Source organism: Somniosus microcephalus, chromosome 20 (genome assembly GCF_052327205.1).
Source record: "Somniosus microcephalus isolate GS21.2 chromosome 20, FLI_Smic_1.0, whole genome shotgun sequence".
In the NCBI taxonomy this organism is placed as follows: domain Eukaryota; kingdom Metazoa; phylum Chordata; class Chondrichthyes; order Squaliformes; family Somniosidae; genus Somniosus; species Somniosus microcephalus.
The window spans coordinates 43,617,790-43,645,712 of NC_141006.1; the positions used below are offsets into that span (position 1 = coordinate 43,617,790).

The window sequence follows — 27,923 nt, forward strand, 5'->3', positions numbered from 1 at the left end:
ATTTTCCACTTCCTGTGTCCCTGACGACCATGTGTGCAGGAAGTGTATCCAGCTGCAGCTACTGGCAGACCGCATTGCGGCGCTGGAGCTGCGAATGGATACATACTGGAGCATTTGCGATGCTGAGGACATCGTGGAAAGCACGTTTAATGAGTTGGTCACAGGCAGGAAGGGAATGGGTGACCACCAGGCAGAGCAGTAGGCACAGGCAGGTAGTGCAGGGGTTCCCTGTGACCATCCCCCTCTCAAACAGATATACTGCTTTGGATATTGTTGGGGAGGATGGCTTATCGGGGGAAGGCAGCAACAGCCAAATTCCTGGCACCATGGCTGGTTCTGCTGCACAGGACGGGAGGAAAAAGAGGGGTAGATCTATAGTAATAGGGGATTCTATTGTAAGAGGAATAGATAGGCATTTCTGTGGCTGCAAACGAGACTCCAGGATGGTATGTTGCCTCCCTGGTGCAAGGGTCAAGGATGTCTCAGAGCGGCTGCAGAGCATTTTGGAAGGGGAGGGTGAACAGCCAGTTGTCGTGGTGCATATAGGTACCAACGATATAGGTAAAAAATGGGATGAGGTCCTAAAAGCTGAATATAGGGAGTTAGGAGGTAAATTAAAAAATAGGACCTCAAAGGTAGTAATCTCAGGATTGCTACCAGTGCCACGTGCTAGTCAGAGTAGAAATAGAAGGATATTTCAGATGTATACGTGGTTAGAGGAATGGTGCAAGGGGGAGGGATTCAAATTCCTGGGACATTGGAACCAGTTCTGGGGGAGGTGGGACCAGTACAAACTGGACGGTTTGCACCTGGGCAGGACCGGGACCGATGTCCTAGGGGGAGTGTTTTCTAGTGCTCTGGGGGAGGGTTTAAACTAAAATGGCAGGGGTTTGGGAACCTGAGCAGGGAGACAGAGGAAAGGAAAACAAGGATAGAAGCAAAAGACAGGAAGGAGAAAAGCAAAGGTGGCAGTCAGAGAAATCAAGGGTTTAAATCAAACATGGCCACAGTAAATAATAATTCTAAAAGGTCTAAGAGTGTTAAAAAAAACAAGCCTGAAGGCTTTGTGTCTTAATGCGAGGAGCATTCGTAATAAGGTGGATGAATTAGCTGCGCAAATAGAGGTAAACGGATATGATATGATTGGGATTACGGAAACATGGATCCAGGGTCACCAAGGCTAGGAACTCAACATCCAGGGGTATTCAATATTCAGGAAAGACAGGCAAAAAGGAAAAGGAGGTTGGGTAGCATTGCTGGTTAAAGAGGGGATTAATACAATTGTAAGGAAGGATATTAGCTCTGATGATGTGGAATCTGTATGGGTAGAACTAAGAAATACCAAGGGGCAGAAAACATTAGTGGGAGTGGTATACAGACCCCCAAACAGTAATGCGGAGGTTGGGGATGGCATTAAATGGGAAATTAGAGACGCGTGCAATAAGGGCACAGCAGTTATCATGGGTGACTTTAATCTATATATAGATTGGACTAACCAAATTAGTAACAATACTGTGGAGGAGGAATTCCTGGAGTCTATACGGGATGGTTTCCTGGACCAATATGTCGAGGAACCAACTAGAGACCAGGCCATCTTAGACTGGGTATTATGTAATGAGAAAGGATTAATTAGCAATCTTGTTGTGCGAGGCCCCTTGGGGCGGAGCAATCATAATATGATAGAATTCTTCATTAAGATGGAGAGTGAAATAGTTGACTCAGAGACTAGGGTCCTGAATTTAAATAAAGGAAACTATGATGATATGAGGCGCAAGTTGGGTAGGATTGATTGGGGAATGTTAATCAAAGGGTTGACGGTGGATAGGCAATGGCAAACATTCAAAGATCGCATGGATGAACTACAGAATTTGTTCATCCCTGTTTGGCATAAAAATAAAACAAAAAAGGTGACTCAACCGTGGCTAACAAGGGAAATTAGGGATAGCATAAGATCCAAGGAGAGGACATATTAATTGGCCAGAAAAAGCAGTAAACTTGAGGATTGGGAGCAGTTTAGTATTCAGCAAAGGAGGACAAAGGGATTAATTAAGAGGGGGAAAATAGAGTATGAGAGTAAGCTTTCAGGGAACATAAAAACTGACTGTAAAAGCTTTTATAGATATGTGAAGAGAAAAAGATTGGTGAAGTCAAGCGTAGGTCCCTTGCAGTCAGAATCAGGGGAATTTATAATGAGGAACAAAGAAATGGCACACCAATTAAATACATACTTTGGTTCTGTCTTCACAAAGGAGGACACAAATAACCTCCCAGAGATGCCGGGGAACATAGGGTCTAATGAGAGGGAGGAACTGAATGAAATCTGTATTTGTAGGGAAATGGTGTTAGGGAAATTGATGGGATTGAAGGCCAATAAATTCTCAGGGCCTGATAATCTACATCCTAGGGTACTTAAGGAAGTGGCCCTAGAAATAGTAGATGCATTGCTGGTCATTTTCCAAAATTCTATAGACTCTGGAACAGTACCCATGGATTGGAGGGTAGCTAATGTTACCCCACTGTTCAAAAAAGGTGGTAGAGAGAAAACAGGGAATTATAGACTGGTAAGCCTGACATCGGTAGTGGGGAAAACGCTAGAGTCCATTGTAAAAGATGTAATAGCAGAGCACTTGGAAAACAGTGACCGGATCGGACAAAGTCAACATGGATTTACAAAAGGTAAATCGTGCTTGACTAATCTACTGGAATTTTTTGAGGATGTAACTGGTAGAATTGATAAGGGAGAACCAGTGGATGTGGTGTATTTGGACTTTCAGAAGGCTTTCGATAAGATACCCGCATAAGAGATTAGCATGTAAAGTTAAGGCACATGGGATTGGGGGCAAGGTACTGACTTGGATAGAGAACTGGTTGGCAGACAGGAGGCAAAGAGTTGGAATAAACGGGTCTTTTTCCGAGTGGCAGACAGTACTGCAGGGATCAGACCTAGGACCCCAGCTATTCACAATATATATTAATGATCTAGATGAGGGAACGAGATGTAATATCCCCAAGTTTGCAGATGACACAAAGCTGGGTGGGCGTGTGTGCTGTGAGGAGGATGCCGAGAAACTCCAGTATGATTTGGACAGGTTGGGTGATTGGGCAGATGCATGGCAGATGCAGTATAATGTGGATAAATGCGAGGTTATCCACTTTGGTGGCAAAAACAGGAAGGCAGATTATTATCTGAACGGCAATAGATTGGGAGAAGGGGAAGTGCAACGAGACCTGGGTGTGCTTGTGCACCAGTCGCTGAAGGTAAGCATGCAGGTGCAGCAGGTGGTTAAGAAGGCAAATGGTATGTTGGCCTTTGTAGCGAGAGGGTTTGAGTACAGGAACAAGGATGTCTTGCTGCAGTTGTACAGGGCCTTGGTGAGACCACACCTTGAGTATTGTGTGCAGTTTTGGTCGCCTTATCTGAGGAAGGATGTTCTTGCCATGGAGGGAGTGCAGTGAAGATTCACCAGACTGGTACCTGGGATGGCAGGAATGACGTATGAGGAGAGATTGGGTCGATTAGGCTTATACTCGCTGGAGTTTAAAAGAATGAGAGGGGATCTCATTGAAACTTATAAAATTCTAACAGGACTAGACAGACTAGATGCAGGAAGGATGTTCCCGATGGCGGGGGAGTCCAGAACCAGGGGTCACAGTCTAAAGATAGGGGGTAAGCCATTTAGGACAGAGATGAGGAGGAATTTCTTCACCCAGAGAGTGGTGAACCTGTGGAATTCTGTACCACAGACGGCAGTTGAGGCCAATTCATTAAATATATTCAAGAAGGAGTTAGATATATTTCTTAAGGCTAAAGGGATCAAGGGATATGGGGAGAAGGCAGGGACAGGGTACTGAATTTGGATGATCAGCCATGATCTCATTGAATGGCGGAGCAGGCTCGAGGGGCCGAATGGCCTACTCCTGCTCCTATCTTCTATGCTTCTATATGTTTCTCCAGTGGGAGGACGTGATGAAAAGAATGGTTGGTGTGTGTCAGCGCATGCTTTTACAGATGGAGGTGCTCTAGTATCCTTGTACTGAGTCAGTAGTTGGCCCTGCAGCCACCATAGTTATCGAGGCAGCTTTCTAACAGATCCTTCCTCATTTAAGCTAAGTGTTATAGATGTGGAATTGCCCTGAGAAACAGCTCCATCATCCATACCAATCCTGTCATTTCCCTGCTACTGGGCACTTCCTCACCTTGCCAGAAATCTGTGTGGGAACAAACCTTTGAGCAATATCAGCTTGTTAAAGCCCTGCATGTGGCTGTCTTACATCGGATATATGGCACAGAAACAGGCCATTCGGCCCAACCAGGCTATGCCGTCTTAATCTGATTGACGAACATCATGAACGCAGACGGGTCAGACTGCTGTACATTGGCGATCAAGGTCTCCCCAGCACCATTCAAAGTATTTGTGGTGGAACTGAAGCCCGAGAAGACCTTGGCCAAGGGATGCTCTGCTGCAGGGGGCGCTGGAATGCCTCCTTCTTTGCGACGGTCTGCAGCTTGGTCAGACAATTATACAGCACTGCAGATGCGGGTTGCGGACTCCCCATTGATGCCTCAAACTGCACAGGCTGCAAGCCACACTCTCAAATGACCCCGTGAAATGTTCATGGTGAGCTAGCAAACCATGTTTGTTGACAGAGCCTGTGAGGTCCGAATCCCTGGGCTCAGTAGCTGATGGAACTCTCCAGCTGGCCGTCTACCCTAATTGTACCATTGTTATTTAGTTTTTGAGTTGAATCTGTTAGGCTGTAGATAGGTTGTTTACAGGGCTAAAAGTTGTCTGAAGGTTTTTTTGCACTTACGTGGGTTATTAGCCTTTTGTGTACTGTTAGGATTTTTTCTAAATGTGAGGCTCTTAAGTGCTTCAAAGACAAAGGCCTAGAAATTCAGTAGCGCCCCGTTTGGGGCGCCAGCCTCGCCAGGATGCTAAAAGTAGCGCCCCGGAAGCATTCACGGCCGCCCGCCGGAAATTCAGTTGGAGCGCCCCAAAGGGAAGCGTGGCGCTACTGGAGGCGTCCCGCATCCCTCTTGGGGCGCTGCAACTGAATATCGTTGCGCAACGTGCCGCAGCGTGCGGTACTGCAGGCCTTCCTCCCCTTCTTAAAGGGGAGGGGCCTTGTTCTGCGCGATCTGGGGCCCAGCTGGGCCACCGAGGATCACGAGTGCCGGCAAAAGAGCCCTGCAATGCAGCCGGCACTCCGCGGCGGGGGGGGGGGGTGGTTAGGAGGCCGGGGACGAGAGCGCAGAGAGGTGCTGGCAGGCGGCCAACAACAAAGATGGCCGCCCCACACCTCCTTTAATTTGCGCCTCTACCGCCGCAGGTAGGCCCCCCTGAACCGGTCGCACATAGCGTCCGGCGGTAAAGCAGGGGGGTGCTTCCTAATATCGCGGCCGGGGCGTCAGCGGGGCGCTGCGCACACTGATGACGTCATCGGTAGCGGCGCAGCGCTAACGGCTAGCGCCACCATTAGCGTCCCGCTGAATTTGGCGGGAGGCGTGGCCAGTGGCTTGCGACCCACTTAGCGCCCTCTTAAGGCGCTAACGGGTGGCACAGCCACCTGAATTTCTAGGCCAAAATCTGTTATTAAATCGATCTAATTATTGAGCTCAAATGTCATCCCCAATTTGCTCAGGAGATGCAACAACTTGCATTTTATATAGTGCCTTTAACGTCCCAAGGCACTTCACAGGAACGTTATCAAACAAAACTTGACATCCAGCCACAGGAGGAGATATTGCAAAGCTCAAGCCCAGCTTGTCCTACATTGCAAGGTGCTGCAAATCTCCCAGGCACAAGGAGGAAGTGCCTCGTGCTCAGGAAGGGGCGGGGCGAAGCGAAAGGGGGGTGTCACATGACCTGCAGTGCGGGTGAACCGGATGTTTTGGTGAAACGTTGACTCTGTATCTCTCTCGCCACGGATGCTGCCTGGCCTGCTGAGTATCTCCAGCGTTTTCTGTTGTCAGCCTTGAATCTCGTGAGAGCAGCGGCGGGATTGGGGGGACAGGAGCTGAAGATGGCGGCGTTGGCGGCTGTGAGGGGGCTGCCCAGGCTGCGGCTGCCTGGGCTTGCGTTTCACCGGGCACTGGCCACAACAGTGAGTGACAACTTACTAAACCTGCCAGATAAACACCCTGTATGGCGAGAGAGTTGTACTTTGATCTGTTTAGAAAGGGGAAACGTACTTTGTTGATGACCTTTGGCATTTAATGCGCTGCTCTGAAGTGTTTGACGGAGGTGAGGGCGGAAAGGTGACTTTTTACGTGTGTATCGCATACAAAAAGTCATCTCTAAAAATTAATGTTTAAAAGGCACACGTGTACTTAAAGGTGGAGTGCTGTATAATGTGTACTTTATTTTTATTTCCTTTTCTGGGTTACCGTTGGCTCTGTTTTGGCAGGTGTCTTGAGCCAATATTTTTTTTAGAGTCCAGTTTTTAAAACACAAATTCCCTTTATTGCACTGGCATTGTTGGTAGCACTCTCCCCCCTGACTCAGATGATTGTGGTTTAAGATCACTCCAGGGCATGAGTATACAAACTAGGTTAACAACGCTGCAATGTGGATGGAGGTTTGCATTGTTGGAGATTTTATTTTGGGATGAGATGTTCGACTGAGGCACCATTCTAATACTTCAGCTGGATCTCGTGACACTATTCACTAATCTTACTGTTTGTGGAATCTTGCTGTGTGCTTTGTTAGCTTACACAATTCATTGTGTGTGGTACTTCAAAAGCCTTTCAAGTGCAATTGAAGCACTTTTGAGATGTTTTGGAAACCTGTTAAATGGTGCTATATAAATACAAATGAAATCATAGCACGTGTGGCCCTTATTCAGGATATAATAGAGCAGTATATTTGCTGTTCTAATAGTGTTGCTCAGCATTCATCATTTTTGTAAGTCAGAATATCATAAATCTGTTGAAGCAAATGTGTGAACCTCACTTATGTGGTAAGTGGGAGAAAATTTTAATTGGAATAGTTACATTACATTTTTCACAGCAATGACTGTTTCCAAATTTTAGAACCATATTAGTTCCTTTAATTTTGAGTGTTGTCTGATAGAAATTTGTTTTATTTTCTGGCAAGGTATATTGTGCAAAACCTAAAATGGGGAAGCAGCCTATCCTAGATGTCTATGAAGAAAATGTAGCAACAGTGTTGACTTTAGGCTGTGCTAACAGACATGGATCTGTCACAAAGTTGCAAGGTTCACTGTTTATGAACAATACTGATAAAGAATTGAGTTCATTGGCATAAAATAAACGTTCGGTTGGGTAGGTCCCAGTGCTAGATTATTTAAAAATATAATTGATTTTTGTTCTCGACTATATTTGATTTATAATTTAGATTTTTATAATTAAAGTCAAAATTTAGCACAAAATAATGCTATCCTACTCCTGAATGATGCCAAAATTATAGGCATTTCAACAATTATCAGAAGTTTCACTAGATTTGATTTTTTTTGTGCCTTCCCTACCACACATTTGCAAGCCCTTGTGTTTACTTTATAATTTGTGTCAGCTCAGTTCTTGTTTTCCTTGGTGCATAGTACAAAACATGCTAGGTGGACAACACTGACATTGAACCAAGGACATGTTGATGTTCTAAGGTGTACAATTTTGTTAACCTTTTTATTTTTGTTGACCTTTTTTATTAACAGTTTATATTGTGATGAAATATTCCATTCACCACTGCCTGTGACTGAGATCGGTTTCAGTGTCATTTCCCTTCCCCCAGACCTCATTGTATTGTGTACTGGAATGTGCTGTGTGTAGGGCTCCGCCCATACCTGGCCCCGTTTGTAAGCTAGCTTCAGTCTGGCCTCAGTCTCCAGAAGGAAGACATCTCTCTCTCTTACGTGTTACTTTCTAAGTTAATAAAAGGCTTGTTTTTGTTCTGCTAACTTCGAGTCTCGGAATTATTGAGGCACATCAATTTTATTAACTTATTTTTCAACACTATGGATCAACTCCTGAAACCCGAACGTTTGGATTTGGATCAACATGCTCCGGACGCATCAGCACGCTTCGGACACTGGTTTGAGTGTATGGAATTCTTCCTGGACAATTCCGCAGCCGTCAAAGACGCTACGGACGCTGCGAGGATGAGACTCGGAATTCTGCGGAATTGGGTAAGCCACCGGGTTTACCCCCTCATCCAAGACGCAGAGACGTGCCTGGCCGCCTGCGACATCTTAAAGGCGCATTACCAGCAGCCTACGAATGAGGTGTATGCTAGGCACCTGCTCGCTACCCGCGCACAGCGACCTGGGGAATCGGTGGAGGAGTTCCTAAGCACCCTGAAAATGCTTGGCAAAGACTGCAAGTGCCGAGATGTAAAAGCCGCAGTGTACACTGACGAGCTTGTTCGCGATGCCTTCATCACAGGCCTCCGCTCCACTTACATCCGGCAAAGACTGCTGGAAAAAACGGGGTTGGACCTGAAACAGGCTGCGGACACCGCGCGATCCCTGGATGTGGCCCAGAGAAACTCGGACGCCTACTCTTCAGCCCACGCCGCCACGTGTGCACCGAGGGCGCCGCCATCTTCCCCGCCCGACAGCCCGACACCGGCTGGGCCCCGCTCTCCCCCCAGAAGCCCTACGACAGCCGCGACGCATCAGGGACCCAACTGCTACTTCTGCGGGCAGCCAAAGCACACCAGAAACCTGTGCCCGGCGAAAGGCACCACCTGCTTTAAGTGCGGTAAGAAGGGGCACTTCGGGAAGGTGTGCAGAGGGAACCCCGCCGGAAAACCAACCGCCGGAAAACCCGCCACCGCCGCGTGTGCGCCGTGGGAGCAGCCATCTTGGACGCCATCTTGTCCGACCTCGTGGGGTCCACCATCTTGTGAGCAGACAGCGTGGACGCCATCTTGTATCGATCAGGGCCCTACAGTGGCATCGGTCAAAGTGGACCAGACCAGGCCGCACCCGCTATCCAGATCAATGGTGGACATCGAGGTAAACGGGTGCCGGGTTAAATGCTTAATTGACAGTGGAAGCACAGAGAGCTTTATCCACCCAGAACTGGCACAACAACTCTCCCTAAAGGTGGTCCCTACTCAGGGTACCATCTCTATGGCTGATAAAACCCAGACATCGACCATTCTGGGTTACTGCACGGTACAATTGTGCGTTAACGGAACTGTATATGATAATTTTAAAGTATTAATCATGAAGAACCTATGTGCGAGCGTGATCTTGGGCCTGGATTTCCAGTGCAACCACCAAAGCATCACGCTCAAGTACGGTGGGTCCCAGCCGCCCCTCAGTGTGCGGTCTGGCTACCCTGAAGGTAAAGCCGCCTTCGCTATTCGCGAACCTTACCCCTAACTGCCGGCCAATAGCGACCAAAAGCAGGAGGTACAGCTGGGAGGACAGGCGGTTTATCGCGACCGAGGTAGACAGGCTCCTGAAAGAGCGCATTATTGAACGCAGCAACAGCCCGTGGCGCGCCCAAGTGGTAGTGGTAAGGGGTAGCGAGAAGAAACGGATGGTGATCGACAATAGTCAAACGATCAACAGGTACACCCTACTAGACGCCTACCCGCTACCCCGCATATCAGAAATGGTGAACCAAATCGCCCAATACCGGGCGTTCTCCACCATCGACCTCAAGTCAGCGTACCACCAGCTCCCAATCAGACCAGAGGACCGCCCGTACACCGCCTTCGAGGCGAACGGACGCCTCTACCAATTCCTCAGAGTCCCCTTTGGGGTGACGAATGGGGTCTCGGTCTTCCAGAGGGAGATGGACCGCATGGTCGATGACCACCACTTGCAGGCAACCTTCCCCTACCTCGACAACGTCACCATCTGCGGTCACAACCAGCAGGATCACGACTCGAACCTCGAGAGGTTCCTGAAAACCGCACAAAAACTCAACCTCACCTACAACGAGGACAAGTGCGTTTACAACACCACGCGCCTCTGCATACTAGGCAGCGTGGTGGAGAATGGGGAAATCGGGCCAGACCCCGACCGATTGCACCCCCTACGGGAGCTGCCCCTGCCCAACACTCCCAAAGCCCTGAAAAGGTGCCTGGGGTTATTTTCTTATTATTCCCAATGGGTCCCCAACTACTCCGACAAAGCCCGCCCCCTCTTGAAAGCATCCTCTTTCCCGCTCTCTGCTGAGGCCCACGCCGCCTTCAAAAGCATTAAGCAGGATATTGAGCGGGCCACGCTACAGGCAGTGGACGAGAACACTCCATTTCAAGTGGAAAGTGATGCGTCTGACTTCGCCTTGGCGGCCACCCTCAACCAGGCGGGGCGGCCCGTAGCTTTCTTCTCGAGGACCCTCCAAGGGCCCGAGATCAGACACTCCTCCGTGGAAAAGGAGGCCCAAGCCATCGTGGAGGCAGTGCGCCACTGGCGCCATTACCTAGCCGGCAAATGCTTCACCCTACTTACCGACCAGCGGTCGGTAGCGTTTATGTTCAATAATAAACAGAGGGGGAAGATTAAAAATGATAAGCTTCTTAGGTGGCGGATTGAGCTCTCCACCTTCAAGTACGACATCATTTACCGGCCAGGGGCCCTTAACGAATCCCCTGACGCCCTCTCACGAGGGATGTGTGCCAGCGCCACCGGGGATCGGCTACAGACCCTCCACAACGACCTCTGCCACCCAGGGGTCACGCGGCTGTTCCACTTCATAAAGTCCCGTAACTTACCCTACTCGATTGAGGAAGTTCGGTCCCTGACCAGGAACTGCCGCACTTGCGCTGAGTGCAAGCCTCGGTTCTACTGCCCAGATAGAGCCCACTTAATCAAAGCTACACGGCCCTTTGAGCGGCTCAGCTTAGATTTCAAGGGCCCCCTCCCGTCCGTCGACCGCAATGTTTACTTCCTGAACATTGTGGACGAATACTCCCGGTTCCCATTTGCCTTGCCCTGCCCAGACATGACCAGCGCCACGGTCATTAAATGCCTCAACAGCCTGTTCTGCCTGTTCGGTGTGCCGAGCTACATCCATACGGATAGGGGGGCGTCCTTCATGAGTGAAGAGCTACGCCAGTACATGCTGTCCAAGGGGATCGCCACGAGCCGTACCACCAGCTACAACCCCCGGGGTAACGGCCAAGTGGAGCGAGAGAACGGGACAGTATGGAAAGCAGTCACTCTAGCTCTAAGGACCAAGGGCCTCCCTATCTCCCGCTGGCAGGAAGTCCTCTCGGATGTGCTCCATTCGATACGGTCGCTATTGTGTACGGCCACTAATACCACGCCTCATGAACGAATGTTTGTCTTTCCCCGGAAATCCACCTCGGGCGTATCCATGCCGTCATGGCTCTCCACCCCAGGTCCGGTACTCGTGCGAAGGCATGTGAGGGGCCACAAGACGGACCCTCTCGTGGAGCCAGTACACCTACTCCACGCCAACCCCCAATACGCATATGTCCGGCACGCCGACGGAAGGGAGGACACCGTGTCCATAAAAGACGTCGCCCCAGCCGGCATCGACAACAACCACGGCAATAGCGGCAACGACGATCACAGCAACTCTTACCCACCCACTACTCTTTCATCACCCCCGGAAGAACACCGACCAACGGCACCCCCACCAACTACCCCTCCAACAACCCTAGCGGCACCCCCGGCAGAGACCCAGGAGGCTACCGGGGACACCCAGCCGACACCCGCGGCACCGCAACAGCCACGTCGGTCGCAGAGGACTATCAAACCCCCGAACAGACTAAATCTATAGAAGGGGTGAATGTGATGAAATATTCCATTCACCACTGCCTGTGACTGAGATCGGTTTCAGTGTCATTTCCCTTCCCCCAGACCTCATTGTATTGTGTACTGGAATGTGCTGTGTGTAGGGCTCCGCCCATACCTGGCCCCGTTTGTAAGCTAGCTTCAGTCTGGCCTCAGTCTCCAGAAGGAAGACATCTCTCTCTCTTACGTGTTACTTTCTAAGTTAATAAAAGCCTTGTTTTTGTTCTGCTAACTTCGAGTCTCGGAATTATTGAGGCACATCATATATATGCTTGTATGGCTGTTTAGACAGCATAGTAGCTTTTTGTAGTGATGATTGCAGGGAGACCTTTGATATGATGACATAGAAGCAATGGTAAAATCTTATAAGCGGTGAATAACATTGGAAGATATTCACAATTTTTCCGTAATGCAATGCAGGCTGTGGCTGTGGCACGGTCTCTGCCTGAGGAAGTGAAAATTGTGGAAGTTGGACCCAGAGATGGACTACAGAATGAGAAGGTAATTCACAATATGTCAAAACTTTACATAAACAGTTATTCAGTTCACCTCCTCCAAGAGTGGGTTTACTGACTAGAAAGCTGAATTGAATTTAATTGTATCGTCAAAAGCTGTGGTTGCCCACTCAATTTAACTTAATGGTTTTTAAATGTTATTGCACTTCTTTGGTTGGTTTCATATTTTTTTCCTGCACACAAACCTTATTTCTCAATTAACAAAGTGGATTTTAATCACCAAGTGTACTATTCATGAGAAACCCATCAAAACAGCACTGGGAGAAATCCTGTGCACTACTTGATGTGAAGAGCTTGCTTTACAGAAATTGCTTAAGTCAATTTTTCAGTTGCAAATAAATGCTTTTTTGAACTTCAACAGCAGGAAGTCAATCTTGAAAAGGATAAAATTCACCTTTTGCTATAGACATGAGCTAATCAGTGTACTAGGGAAGAACTGCAATAGGGCAGAATATCTAATGCAGCAACAATATAGAGGAAAGAAGCAAGGAAAGATTGTAGAAGAAGGGATTATTGTGCTTTCAAGTAACCGTATCCATTTTTTTTTCAGCTACATTATAAATAAGGTCTGGCTAGAGATTGAAATCTAAAATGTCAATCTCGACATCTCTGGCACTGGGTGAGTTTATCCAGTGAGTAGCTGAGCCATTCACACTAGAACAGGGTGGCGGTGGGGGCAGTATAATTGGCCTTGTTCCCCCTTGGTAAGAGAGGAGAAACTTGTCCACAGTTCCTACTCCTGATAATTAGCTATTGACCCTCTCTCTCTGTACCTTTTCTGCTGCACTTTGCTGGAAGTGTACATGTGGGGAGGTTAGATGAGGACAATATTAGATTCAGCTGTTATGCTCACTGCAGCCAAAATGCCTGATGAAACTGATTTGTCAAGGTTCACACATGAATAATAAACCCCAGCAAGGGGGGAAGTGCAGAAAATTGACAAGAAAAAGCCGTGCGATTTATTTAAAAAAAAAAAAAAAAAATTCCCCCCCCCCCCCCAAAATTCTGGCGGTGTTAGAGGAGATCAGGTCAATAAAACTAAACTGCTCTAATTTAAAAGTTGTATTAAATCTTTATTTGTTGCTACGAATGAGGCAGTTGACTGACCTCCAAAAGACCATCGCTTAAGTGTTAAGCGCCTTGGGATGTTTTACTACTTTAAAGACGCTATATAAATGCAAGTTGTTGTTGAGTCCACTCAACCCACAGTTGAGTTCTGCATCTAACACCATTGAAAGCAGGCCTTTGGATAAAAGATGTTTAATTTCATTGGGATGAGGATAAGTGAGTTTCCATTAATTGGATAGAAACCCCCCCCCCCCCCCTTTTAATATTATCAAGCTTTTTTTTTGTCTCAATGCAGAAAGTGTAGCTTATTTTTGGTCTGATTTTCTATATAAAACATTAAATCGTTTTTGTACTGACAAAACTTGCAACAGCATTACCGAGTGGGATAATACAGTGTAGATAATACTTGGGACACTTCTGCTTCATAAATATATGCTTTGTCAGCTCTGCAGACTGCATGTTGAATTTAAATTGACTTGATAACTGGGCAGAATTCAGCATAAAAGTACAAGCAATGGAAAAAGAAAAATTCATATGAAAAGTATCATTGATATTGGATCAGTTGTTAAAACAATTCTTAATATTTGTTTTTGGATTGTTTGTGCCTGTCATTTTAGTACAGAATTTTCATTCTGCAAGCTGCCTGCCTTAAAAATGTTTCTGCTTATAGATCATTGTTCCAGCTGACGTGAAAATTCAGCTAATTAACCTTCTCTCGGAGACCGGATTGTCTGTCGTGGAAGCGACAAGCTTTGTCTCTCCAAAATGGGTTCCTCAGGTAAGCAGGTCAGAAATTGGAACTAGCCTTGAGAACAGCTTTTGCAATTATATGTCAGACTTGAGTGTTGAGCAGTTTTTGGACCCAAACTCTAAGCAATACAGCCATGATGCAGGTTTCTATCACTACACTGTTTTAAAGGTTATGTTCACTGGGGAACTGAAGAGTACATTGTAGGTAAGGGTCCGAGTAAGCACTTTTTGTTTGAGGGGGACAATCTATTTACTACTGTCCTGTGATGTGTTTTTTTTCCCTCCCCCCCCCCCCCCCCCCCCCCCCCCATGCAGCATCAAACTGATAAGAAAATAAAAATATTCAAAGGAGGTTAGTAGATTTAGAAACTGAGGCTAACTAAATATTAGTCTCTGAAAAACTAAACTTTTAACTATTTAAAAAAAAAAAAAAAAACTGTTTTACACTGTGTAGTGATCTTCATTATTTAATTTGTTTCCCACATGTAGACTCACATCTTTAACTATATATGGCAGATTGCTGTGTTGTATGCTCTGTACTCAGCAACCTGTAGTATTGAGCCAGTGCAGTCCAGTGTCGCAGCACATTGCTGCAGGACACAGTTTTGGGGTATACTTTCCTCCAGTTGTTAATGTAAATCTAATTTTGTGTGAATATAAAATGGATTTTTCCATTTTATTTTTGCACTGACTTTTTTGCTCACATAGAGCCTGGAGGAAAATGTTGGTCACTCTTTAAATTCCCATCCTTAACCAGGCTACTTGGTGTGAGGGGAAAGCACCAAGAAGACTCTGAGGACCCAGATTGCTAGCACGCACCTCCTAGTGCCTGCTTACAGAATCAAATTGATTTAAGTTCTAAACTTGTCCTTTCAAACGAGGAATAGCGTGAGGCACTGATGGATCTAAAAGAAGGTAGAAAAATGGATACGGATGCGTTGTCTAGTTCACGGGGTTCAAAAATGGAATGGAAGGGCACAAATTCACAGCTGTGAATCTGTACATGGTGAGTTCCTTGTTTTTCCCCAGACTATCAGACAGAGACCCTTGAAGTCCTGACACTTCTTTGCAGGGAGGTAAATTCAGAGGAAGCTCCCACGCAGCTGCTGGGGCTGGCTTAAATGCGACATTGCTCGAGGCCTGGAAAGGGGCTGCCTGAATTGAAAGGGTAAGGTTGGGGGGAGCTAAAAAGAATGTGGAAAAATTTGATTTGTCCATTTTTAAAAAATGTGCCTGTTCAATTATCTTTAGCGAAACAAGAGTATTCATCACTGTCTAGTTCTTTAAAAACAGCAATGCCACACAGTAGAAATAACTCTCCAAGATCTCTGCGCTCTTCGAATTCAAGCCTCTTGCGCATCTTCGATTTTCATCGCTCCACCATTGCCCAGCCGTGCCTTCAGCTTACTAGGTGCTAAGCTCTGGAATTCCCTTCCTAAACCCCTCTGCCTTTCTAACTCTCTCTCTTCCTTTAAGATGCTCCTTAAAGCCCACCCCTGTCCAAGTTTTTGGTCACTTGTCCTAATCTTATGTGGCTCGGTGTTTCATGTACTTGACTATTGTATGTGTTGGAATATATCCATTGCCTTTTTCCTGTGTAGATGGCTGATCAGAAGGAAGTGATGCAAGGAATCCGAAAATACCCAAATGTGAGCTACCCAGTGCTGACTCCAAACCTGAGAGGGTTTGAGACTGCGGTAAGTGTCTATTCCAAGACCTGCACTTTCCCATTATTCACTTAATGGGACAAAATACTTTTCATTGACACCTTTTAAAGGAATTCTATGCCACAAGTATGGCCTAAGGTCTTTTTTTTACTGAACTGAATACAAGAATCCTTTCCAGCAACAAGCTTAAAGTAAAGTAACTTCATAAACCCTTTTTTAAGTAAAATAAAAATGTTTGTGCAACACTATGGGATTGGTTAGATATTTTGAATCCTGATTCTATAATGGCGATCCTGCCAGGCGCAAACTATATAAAAGAGAAGCTTGTTAAGAAGTTAAGTGCAAAAGAAAATCTGCAAATGCTAGGAATATGAAGTTAGAAAAATGCACGACAGGACCATCAGTCTGCATAAGGAGAAAGACAAGTTTTCATTTCAGGTGTAACCCTTCTTCAGAGCTCATTGTGAGAGCTCTCCTGATGTGGCCCATGGGTAAATGCATTACCATCTGGTACTGACTATTCGGACAAGAAAGGCTTTGGATTTGATCCCTGGTCTGTGTTGAGTTAACTAATCTCACCAGGGTTAGTGGTGAACTCTTTGTCTGGGAGTGCTAAAAGTCGCTTTCAACTCTGATTACTGTCTAATAAACTACAAATTTTGTGTCATTTAGTTTTAAAACAATACTTCAGTTTAAGGTTTTGTGCTCTAGTCTTCAGATAAGCATTACATTCTATAGTCTAACGTTCGAAAACAATGGAGTGAAACATTGCTTTCAGTGACAGCAGAAAGTTCTGGGTGTCAAATATAAGCAAAACAGTGGGTGTTTGTGCCTCAGTCAGGATAGTGCCACTGTGGTGTTTGTATAAAATTCACCTATTTATTTTTAAAAATCAGTCTGCTTTTCATTTTGGTAACATACAAATTTTTCTTAATTCTTGATTTGGATTGGTTCACTGATTTTAATTGGCAGACAATACCTCTGATCTATGGACCAATTGTTCAGATGTGTGTGTTTTATGTAGGCAAACAAAGTATTCATATCGCTTATCGGTATCCTGTAAATTAAGATATGTATTTGTAAAGTCACTCCTATGTATTGTCACTTTGTTGGGGAAGAATAAGATCTGAGAGTTCCCTGAGGTGGTGTTTTTGATGCTTAATTGGATAAAAACACAATACGGACTGAATTTGTAGTACAGTAACAAGAACTGTCGTCAGTTTGACACTTGAACTATTCAGAAGCTGTGTTTGCTAAGAGTAGTTAACCCATTACATTTTAATTGCATTTGTTATACTTGTGCACTTGGAATTTTGTTTGTTTTTTGCTATTTGGTTGTAATTAAAACAATTCGTTATTTTGGCCTGTAAATTTCTGGTCTGTCTGGTAATATCCAGAAATTACAAGAAAATTTGGTAGCGTAGCACAGGACTGCACTAAAATCAATAATTGGTTTTCTGTAAATGGCATTATAATTAGCCCCTGGAGTATACCAAGGGCAGAGTATGGAGAAGGTGCAGTTTTCACAGCAGTAGGAACTGCTGTTGGACCACTGAAAGTAAACATGGTGCTAAGCTGTGACATCATTGTAGAACCTAATTCTAGATCATTCCTGAATTTGTTTTTATATGGATACCTATAATATATTTGCATTTTAAAATGTTAGCAAGTCTAGGATTTGCTGTAAAACAGAAAATACTGCAAATATATAGTAGGCCCCATAAATTTGAAAAAACACAAAGGATAGATTAATATTTATGGTTGGAAACTGGAAGATAAGCTCCCTTGCAGGATTAAACAAGAAAGGGATGAGGAAAAAACAGGTAAAAGTAGAGTTGGTTGCACTGACTCCTGTCACAGTCAGTTAAAAGAATTTGGTATTGGTGTAATCCCCAAATTGTTCCTACTTTAGATTAGCATGTGTGCCTAATTTTCTTTATCATAGAACTCCCTGTTGACTCCTGTCTTATTTATAATGATCCCTGGTGGCTTAATCTGGGATCAGGAGTTTGGTCTGTAATGTCCCATTTTATTCTATCTGTGTCATGAGCATAACGCACTGTTTTTCACAGCTCCAAGCAGGCGCAAGAGAGGTAGCCATCTTTGGAGCTGCCTCAGAAATGTTCAGCAAAAGAAATATTAACTGTTCCATTGATGAGAGTCTACAGCGGTTTGAAGAGGTGATGAAAGCAGCGAAGAGTGCAAGCATTCCAGTCCGAGGGTATGTTTGCAAATCTTTCACATTTTTATGTCCCAAATATTAAGGTTGTTGCAGCTTGGCACTAAGGTTTGCTATCATAATTGTTTATGGCACTGTAAATGATAAATTGTACTTACTCTGTAATGTAACTGATTTTTTTTTTAATCCTTCCCTGCTCTTTTCTCCCCCCCCCCCCCCCCAAGTTTTCTCCCCCTCTTCTCTTCTGCTCAAGACAGCAACTAATGTTACAATTTAGTTCTACAAACAGCGGTGCTCTATTGGAGTGGTATTTTTTCATGCGTGCACGTAGTAAGAGTTGGCAGGCCAATTGACCCTGCAGAACATCGCAACTGTGCCAATTCCAGTATGCCCACACATCTATATTTGCCAGGATACCAATAAGAAGAACGCGCTCTAGCTGACTTCCCGTCCTGCCACCCCCACCAACCTCCTAAGGACACAGGCCAATTGTAATACCCCATATTGCTGCCCTGGCTGAGAATAGCAACTCTACTCAAGCCAGAGGCCGAACCTAAGACCTTAGGACCTTCTTGATGTGCAGTCCATAAACTGACTTTTACAAAGCAATGCTGCTCTTATTCTGCCCTGCACTAAGTCTCACTCACCAGTCACTCCTGTCCTTGCTGATATACATTGGCTCCCTGTCCCCAATATGATCAGTTTCAAATCCTGTTCCTCGTTTTTAAATGTCTTCATGGCCTCGCCCCGCCTTACCTCTGCAGTTTCTTCCAGCCCTGTATCCCCTGCTGAACACCACATTATTTTCATTCCCGCCTTCTGTGCATCCCTCTGGTTTTCCCCCATCACTGGAGGTAAAGCCTTCAACCACCTTGGTCCTATAATTCTGGAACTCCCTACTTAAACCTCTCCACTCCTCTCTCCAACTTTAAAAATCCTCTAAAACCCACTTGTTCAACCAAGTTTGTCTCTATTTCTGGCTTGGTGTCTGTTTACTTATGCCTATTTGTGAAGCACTTTGGGACATTTTATGTTACAGGTGCTTTATAAATGTACGTTATTGTTGTAGGCCTCTGTACTATGTCACATGGTGCATTTACCTTCTGCATCACAGGGGAGCTGCAAATTATTCATTTGTTTTCTGGAATGTTTTAGCTGCTATTCAATGTATCAGAAGTACTTTCTCAGCTGAAGTAGATGAAAATTTGAATCCATTTCTTGAGCATTTACCAGCAAAATTGTCAAGCTCTGGTCGTCTTTTGTTAAAAGGTTGTTTTATTTTTCTTGAGTGAATTTACTAAAAATTATGAAATGATTTATATTCGCGAGTTACGATCACAGTACCAGGGCTCTCGGATTCTGATCAGTTTTCTCAATGTTTCTGTATAGCTTGAAACATCCAATGGATTCAAATCAAGAACAACTCTCTTTTTAAATTTATAACTTTTTGTTTCCTCTCTGCAGTAGCTTCTCCAAGAACTCAAAAATATATTGAAACTGCAAGCCTCAAGTTTTTTAAAAACTTGGGCGACACATTCTTCTAAAAGATTTTATAAATACCATTTTTTTTTTAAATTGCCAATTTGAGGATTTTAACCCCTCTGGGTATCTAGCTAGTTTTCCAGAGGTTGGCGACAGTCGTCGTACTGTTGAACTCAATAGAACAGAAATCTCTTTCTCACCCTGCGCAGTCTGTCACTGCAGTGCTTAAATTTAGAAAACTTTCACCGAGTGGAGACTGAAGCAGCCTGTAATCCATGCCCTGCCCTGACAGAAATGTGCACCTGCAATGTGCAGTGCTACAGCAGAGAAGCTTGGAAGAAAGGGAGTGCAAAGAAAAGCCTGAGGAACAATAAAGAGGGACTGGATAAGATTTTTTACGAATCAGTGCATGTAGATGGTTTGTATATTGTGATCAACTGCATTTGTTGGTACTGTACTTGCTGTTTCCTGCCACAGGGGGGCACTCGTAGCCTTTTAAATATTACACAATCATGTTTGCACCATGACTACGATAGCAAAATACTGCAGATGCTGGAAATCCAAAATAACAACAGAAAACGCTGGAAAAACTCAGCAGGCCAGGCAGCATCCGTGGAGAGAGAAACAGTCAACATTTCGGGTCTGTAGAAGGGTTTCGACCTGAAACTTTGACTCTGTTTCTCTCTCCACGGATGTTGCCTGGCTTGCTGAGTTTTTCCAGCGTTTCTGTTATTTCATGTTTGCACCACTATAGGTTAAAGAATTAGAGTTTCAACCCTTGACATTTACAGCAAGAGGAACTGTTACTGATCAAGTTGTAGCACGTGATTGTGCACAGCTAGGTAAGGTGAAACAAACACTATGTGCTCACAAAGAAGTTAACCGATTCAGTTAGCAGATTGAAATCTGCAGCTGTGTTCTGACCAATTACAAGTCGGACTTTAGTTTAGGGTTTCATGGATAGTTGTAGTTATTAACCATCCATATTGCCTCGTTCTGGATAGAGGAGGCCTGTACAGAGGCTCTCAACTTTAAACAACTTTTATTTCTAGCCTGAGAATCGGCTACATTAACTTCATTTTTGTACTGTTTCAGATATGTGTCCTGTGTGCTTGGCTGTCCTTATGAAGGGAAAGTTTCCCCTATTAAAGTTGCAGAGGCAAGTATGGTGGGAGTGGGGGAAGAGGAGGAACATGATTAGAATTTACTGAAACATATTTTTCTTGCACTATAAGCCCGTTGGACATTTTATTAATAAATCACTACATGATAAAATGGATGCTAAGTTATGAAAATGAACAATATTTTAAACATAAAAGCAGATATGGTTGTATTCTCTTCTCTCTAATTTAGTGATATTCTGCACTAAAGTTGTACAACACTGATTATTAAGATGCATTGCAGAATCAACAGAACTGATGGAAAGTTGCCGCTAAAGACCGTATTGACCTGGCAACTGACTGCTTTTTGCAGGTGGCCAAGAAGCTTTATTCCATGGGTTGTTACGAGATATCCCTGGGGGATACCATTGGTGTAGGAACACCAGGCAGCATGCGAGAAATGCTGACCGCTGTAATCAAGGAAGTTCCAGTCAGTGCACTAGCTGTACACTGTCATGATACATATGGCCAGGCTCTTGTCAACATCTTTGCAGCATTACAGGCAAGTGATTTTTAAGTTAAGGCCTTTAATGGATTTTAACTGGGGAGCTGAGCTTTGGTAAAATTGCTTCGATAAACTGAGTTTCAACAGATTACAAGTAACCGATTTCACAGTTGTAATACTGACCTGAATGTAGCTTCTATTTGTACACTTTGAGCCACAGGACTGACAGCATGTCAGCTGTAGCTTCTGCACCCAGTTACATGTCTACAGGCATAATCTCTGATTCAATTAAATATCTGACTTGCAGCACCATGATTATTTGAAATTTTTATCACTTATCAAATATACTTCTGAATAAAGCCCTGTATGCAACATTCTTAATTTGCACTGGGTACTGGTTTTAAGCAGTGCAGCACTGGCCAGTTACAGGCAAGGCAGCTTTAATTAATTATCAATTTCTCTTTCCTCCTTGCCACTCCATTTAATCAGCATAATTTTCTATTGATTAAAAGCTGACCACTTCACATCTGTAGTGATCAGGCTTTGAGATCCACGAGGTGCTTTCAACCATTTAGGTGTTGATGCTAAGACAGTAAAGTGATTGTGATGAATAAAAAGTCTAAACTGGATGTATTGGCAGTGCCTCGCCCTGCAAAGAAAAACAGGAGGGATGGGTAGAACTGGTTACTTTATACCTGGGAAAATTACACTTTTTTCATAAAAACAAGTGTCAATTTTTAAAACCAAAAGTCAATTTTAATCTTTGGAATACAGCCACAATGCATAAAGACTGGGTTTTTATTTTAAATTGTACTACTAGAAAATGCTGGGGGAGTACAGTAGTATGGAAATACAGAAAAAGTTGTGAGAAGCCTCTTTTATCATTGCCATCAGAAAAACTGCAGAATCTGTGCAAAAATGGAATAAATTAACACTAAGTTAGCTGGTTCAAAAAATAAATTGACGCTTAAGTGGTCATCCTAGTGGTATACAGTGTACTCCACTACAGTGCCAAGGGATGATATCACATAAGTTCTCCCCATGATCGAGTGTCTATTTTCAGGCAGCCAGGCAGGTCAAGTAGATTGAGGGTGAGTTGACCTGTGTCTCCTGCACCTTCGAGTGACTACCACAAAAGCAGCATGGAAATTGGCAGCCAGGTAACTTTTTTACTGATTTCCATTTTGAAATGAAGTTGCCTCGATAATCTTTTTATTACCCTGGAAGTACAGGGCTACCCAGTAATTCAAACCCCACCAGTAATGTAGCTTTTAACATTCAGAAAGTGTGCTGCTAATCTGGAGTTTTCCCACCTGTTTTTCAGATGGGAATCCGTACAGTGGACGCGTCAGTGGCTGGCTTGGGCGGCTGTCCTTACGCACAAGGTGCATCTGGAAATGTGGCGACTGAGGATGTAGTGTACATGTTGGATGGGCTGGGAATTCACACAGTAAGTATGGGCTGAATTTTGCCAGCGCTCAGAGGGCAGGTTAGGAGGTGGGTCCGCTGTCAAAATAGCAAAGATTGACAGCGAGTAGGGAACACGCTGTCAACCTGCCTCCACGCGAGTCTCCCTGGTGTCAGGTCTGTCGGCACTGAACAGACCCGACACCAAGCGGCGGGGGAGGCAATTCACATCATTAAATGGGTTGTTAACATCCAATTAACTGTTATTTTAAGCCTACATTTCAATTTTACGTGCTCCCCATGGGTTACCTGCTGCTCTGGGAACACGTCAGCTCAGCATGTCGTGAGTGGATTCAGCATTGAATTATCTCATGATCTAACAGCTGCCAAAGTTGTATAAAAGATCCCATGTTACAGCTGTTCACTTTCAAAGCTCAAACTGTTGGTTACTGCATTTGGAAGACATATTGAGCTTTCTGCAGCTTGCAAGTGTTTGGAGCCAACTCTCTCTCCAGTGCCACCTCATTGGAACAACCTCTCTCACCGTTGACATTGCTTCTGTTATCTCAACCTCACCTGCCATCTATTCCATCAGCATCGTTGCCCTTGAAAATATCTCACCTTGGTCCTCAGAATCCCACCAAAATCAGCTCCAACACCAGCATCACAGGGCACACCAGCAGCACTAACAACCACACCAACCTTCTCTGCAATCAACTGATGCTGCACAGGACACAGGGCATCAGCACCCGACCACATTGCTGCCAGGGATGACCTCACCATGGCCAGATTTACTTCACTTGATGCTGTACACCCTGGATGTCGCATGATGTGCCAGGTTGGCACCACCCCACACCAACACCAAAAAACATCCCTTTAATATCCAAGCCATTCATTTCACACTCACGTGTGTGTGTGTGTGTGCGTGCGTGCGTGCGTGCGCCAGCACATTACCAGAAACTTCACGTGGACATTGTTGCAGTAGGGTGCGTGTGAGGGGTGGCTAGTGAGATGGGGACGTGACAATGTAGATAGAGAGGGATGGATGGAGGTGCAAGGTACGTTGGTGTGAGTAAGGATGTGCAGGAGTAGGGTAGGGAAGACAGTGATGTGGATGTGATGAGTGGCACAGCAGGATGAGGTAGAATGTGGCTTGGCAGTAACGTTTCGTGATCTACTGAGATCATTGAAAGGTTTGCGCCACTGTAGCCAGGTCATCCTGACGACATCCCTGCTTGTACCCTCCTGTGCAATGTGCAACCAGGCTGCGTTGATCTCCTGGGGAGGTCTCTTCTGCCTATGGGAAGGGACGAGAACCTCCCTGCTTGCTGTGACTCCCTCCATAAACACATGGAGGGAGTCATGGGAGAGCCTGGGTGCAGCCGTGCACCTTTATGCAGTGCTTGTCGGTGTTTGCAGCACCTCCATGCTGTAGAACACTGACAGCAGAACTGCCAATCAATTTGGACATGGCCCCTTTAAGACATCGGCTGATGACGCATCATATGACATCATCAGACCCGCTTCCTTTTAATTGGCTGGTTACCACGCAGGGCGGGCTTAACAAGCCCTATTAATGTAAAATCACTTGGAGAGTGCGGGCTGCAGTAGGCAGCGGGCTGGGACCGCGGCGCCGCCCCGGACTCGCCTCGGTCGGTGAAATGCCTTTTAGGGAGATGCTTTTTCCTTTTTAGCTTTTCAGGTTGTTCTCCGTTTGACAGCATGTACACACATGTCAATCAAAGATTTAACCCAGTGAACTTTTTGTATTGAAAGTTCAATTCTTCATCTCGAGATAGCGAACTGGCAAGGAAGGATTCTCCTAATTTACATCTTTGCAAGCCTCTTGCCACAAATTAGGCTCTTCAGCTGATTACTTGCCTCTGCAATGTCATTCCTTGCACTGCTATTAGGAAATGCATTCCTTGAAGTTATACTGCATTGTAGGATGTGATTTGCTATGTTATCCCATCCCCTTAATTTCTCCTCCTATCCTGTAGCTAATTGTGCCTGTAGTTGTAGAATTTGAGTACTGAAATTTTAAAAATGACGGGGGTCCAGGATGTGAACTAATGCTATTGAGTGCCAGTCAGAGGAGCTGGCTTGAAGCTTGACGGAGGGAAGTAGCTAATAAACTTAGCTGAAATAAGAGCCTAGAAATTGCTGTTTTGTGTTATTCAGGGGATAACTGCGTTTTGGGCAGAATTTACTCCTGCTGGTTTACACATGATGCACAGTGGGTGAGCCAATGAAAGGGTGCAGCAGTATTATTTTTAATCAACTGTAAACTACAATTGGGTGGCATTTAACCAGCTGGAATAGCACTGGGAAGGCAAAGCCAACTGCTGACCCAAGCAAATTATTCTAGAATTGGCCATAACTGAGTGAGGAAAATTAGTTTGACAGGCCAGTAGCTGTCAACCCTTCTGCAAGAACTCGGGTGCATTGATTAGTTGGGACAAGACTGAAGGTTAAATTTCAGTTTTCAGTGTGTCCTCAATTTTGTATAGTCAAAGTATAAAAACTTAAAATACTTATTTTCTATATTTCAGTTCTAAACTTTTGTATTATTGTATTTTGATCCAAATGTTATTTACTGTTGATTTCCTGAGATTGAGCACAGTGTGATGCCGCAACACTTTTCTATCAAAGTTACCTTAGTTCAGCTTAAATGACCAGAATACCTTTCAATTGGTTCTAATTAGAAGATTTTAACCTCTTGGGATACAGTGTATGAGTCATTTGAGACATGACATGTGCTAAGTGTAGTATGTAGGACGACAAAGGTGACTTTGAACTTGGGGTTCCCGAAGCTCTCCTCCACTGGGGTTTCCCTTGTCATTTTTGGATTTGTTGTAGACTAATTGATGGAGATTCATTGTTCTGATTAATCAACAATTCCATTGTCATTGTATCATGTAACTACCACAGCGGTAGAAGGCAAACTAAATGGACCTTGGTCTTTTTTTGTCTAGTAATTACTATGGTCAACATTATGACTGAATAAAACTCTTTTACTCTGTATTTTAGGGAGTGGATCTACAGAAGTTATTAGAGGCTGGTGCATATATTTGCAAAGCGCTGAAGAGGAAAACCAGCTCCAAAGTCGCTCTGGCATCTTGCAAATTGTAATAATCAGTAAACTATATACACAGACTGGACGAATAAACGAGTACCGTGTAAATTCTCCGGCCTACAACTTTCATCTTCCCCAGCACTATTTAAAGCAAATTATTGACCGTTTATCTTATTTTGCACTTCTGTTTCTAAGTTTGAATCACATTCAAAAGAGATGATGCATAGACTGTTTTCCAGAAGTGTCATTAATTAATCTGAGGAGCAAGTAGGAGTTTCAACACCTGCCTGATCATCCTGTGAGTGCTGATGGACTCTTTCCAAAATATATAAATCTTTTCTTGTATAATCTCTGGAAAATGGGGTTCTGTAAATTTACGGTGAATGGTATAAATTAAAGACATAGAGAACCAAAGAACTTCACTTCACTTTTTTTTTGAGGTTCTCCTCCCATTCCACCCAAACACACAGAATTGAAATGTTTTGTTTTGGGGCAGAAATAGAACTACAGTCCTCGGAAGATTGTTTGGCATTGAAGATTTTGATTTTCATTGAATATAACCCTGGGCCTGTTTCCTTGTTGTAATTTCTACATATAATCCTGGGCTAGATTCTGAAAAGTGTATTTTTTTAGTACTTGTTCCCTCTAAAGCGAAGATAATTCTAGGTGCAGGCACAATCTTATCAATTGCAGGTGCTTGCTCTCGGATATGTCCCTCATAGGTACCTAGTGTTTTTCCTTCCATATTACAGGTCTCATTGGGCCCATTTATTTCCTGCAGTTAAGAAGGTGAACAACCTCCTGGGCTTCTGCAAAGGCTCTCCTGGGGTAGCTGTGTCATGTCAGAGGTGTAAAGTTATAAGAGAATATGATGAGGGATATAAAGATTCTGAGGCTATAGACACATATGATCCAGTGTGTGGTTCCCATTAATTTTCATTTAATTATCCTGATCCAGAAATAAAATTCTCGACAAAGCTGTTCTATATTTTAAGTTGCAGAAAATATAAATATGAATAGGATTTTTTTTTAAAGTCTGTATTAATAGAAATCTGTTGGTGCAAAGCTGTCAGGTATTCTGATCTGATTTACATAGAATCTGCTATTCTTCTGTAGCCTGAAGTGGAAATTAAACTCAACGGCACTGATTTAGTCACGGGAGCCTGCTGTCTTATCATGAGACCTGCTAAGACAACCCAAAAATTGTCAAACATTGCCACATTTTAGAATTTCAATAGACCATTTTCCAGTTTAAAAAGTGCCTCATTATAACTGCTGTAACTTTTTTTTACTTTTGATTTGTTACAAGCCATGGCAGTGTGCAGACTCTCTGCCTTAAAAAGCTAAACCATGAACATCCCAATAGCTTCCAACTGTGATGCTATAATTCCATTATTACAATCTTTTTAAAGAAAATGTTTGTTGATTTTACATATTTTACTAAATGTGGGCATTCTGACAGATATGGTAGTACAATAGTATGTTACTGGACTAGTAATCCAGAGGCCTGGACTAATAATCTAGAGAATGTAAATTGAAATCTCACCGTGGCAGTTTCCGAATTTGAATTCAGTTAGAATCATCTTTCTATTTCTGGAAATAAAAAGTTGGTATCAGTTGCTTTTTTTTTAATGGTCATGAAGCTATCAGATTGTCATAAAAACGAATGTCCTTTAGGGAAGGAAACCTGCCATCCTTATCCGGCCTGGCTGTTATGTGATTGCAGTCCCGCACCAATGTGGTTGATGCCTGCCTGCCTCCTGAAGTGGTTTAGCAAGCCACTCAGTTGTATCAAGCCCTATAAAGAATGCCACACTTACTGTAGTGGTTCAAGAAGCTGGCACACCACTAACTTCTCAGGGCAACTAGGGATGGGCAATAAATAATGGCCTTGGCAGCGACACCCATATCCCGAGAATGAACTTTTAAAAAATTGTATTGTTTTAAAAAGAAAACTGCTCTGAAGAATTAAGAGCAGTAACTTATGACTTCCAAAGGGAATAATCTTGACCCAGCAGTTTTAAATCCTTTTCCCAACACCTTTTTTAAATTGCTATATTTTATAACTCTAATGAAATAACCAATTTTAAAAGATCCAAGAAAATAAGGTACAACAACTAATGTCTGAGCCCTCAACCAGGGAAACATTTAAATTTCCTTTTTATATATAGATAGGTGTATAAATACATTTATTTCAGTGTTGGATTTGAAAACCGTAAACTGTTGATGGCTTGTCTAAGTTGTAAGTTTTTTTTAAATTGCATTGCACAAGATTCCTTTTTAAGCAACTGAATTGTTTTGCTGTCAGGAACAGTGTTTTAAATGTCAGGTTTCTAATTACAGTTGCCTATAGCTGTGCAAATATTGATGTCTGAACTACAGCTCAAATTGAACTAATAAAAGATATGTGTATTTTGTGAGTTTTTTTTGTATTAAAT

At 44.1% G+C, this 27,923-nt stretch overlaps 1 protein-coding gene across 2 annotated transcripts; it reads left to right on the forward strand.

Annotated features, from left to right (window-relative positions):
* The first annotated feature begins 5,846 nt into the window (after nt 1-5,846).
* Nucleotides 5,847-27,905, forward strand: hmgcl (3-hydroxy-3-methylglutaryl-CoA lyase). 2 transcript variants are annotated; one of them, XM_085962533.1, is made up of 9 exons: nt 5,847-6,105; nt 12,157-12,237; nt 13,990-14,097; nt 15,671-15,766; nt 17,809-17,957; nt 20,493-20,556; nt 20,871-21,059; nt 22,327-22,452; nt 25,440-27,905. In XM_085962533.1, exons 1-9 carry the CDS (start codon nt 6,025-6,027, stop codon nt 25,539-25,541), a joined length of 996 nt encoding a protein of 331 aa, XP_085818659.1. In that variant the 5' UTR covers nt 5,847-6,024; the 3' UTR covers nt 25,542-27,905. The 2 variants fall into 2 exon arrangements, with proteins under 2 accessions (XP_085818659.1, XP_085818658.1); XM_085962532.1 differs by lacking the exon at nt 5,847-6,105 and adding an exon at nt 8,703-8,973.
* Nucleotides 27,906-27,923: the final 18 nt, after the last annotated feature.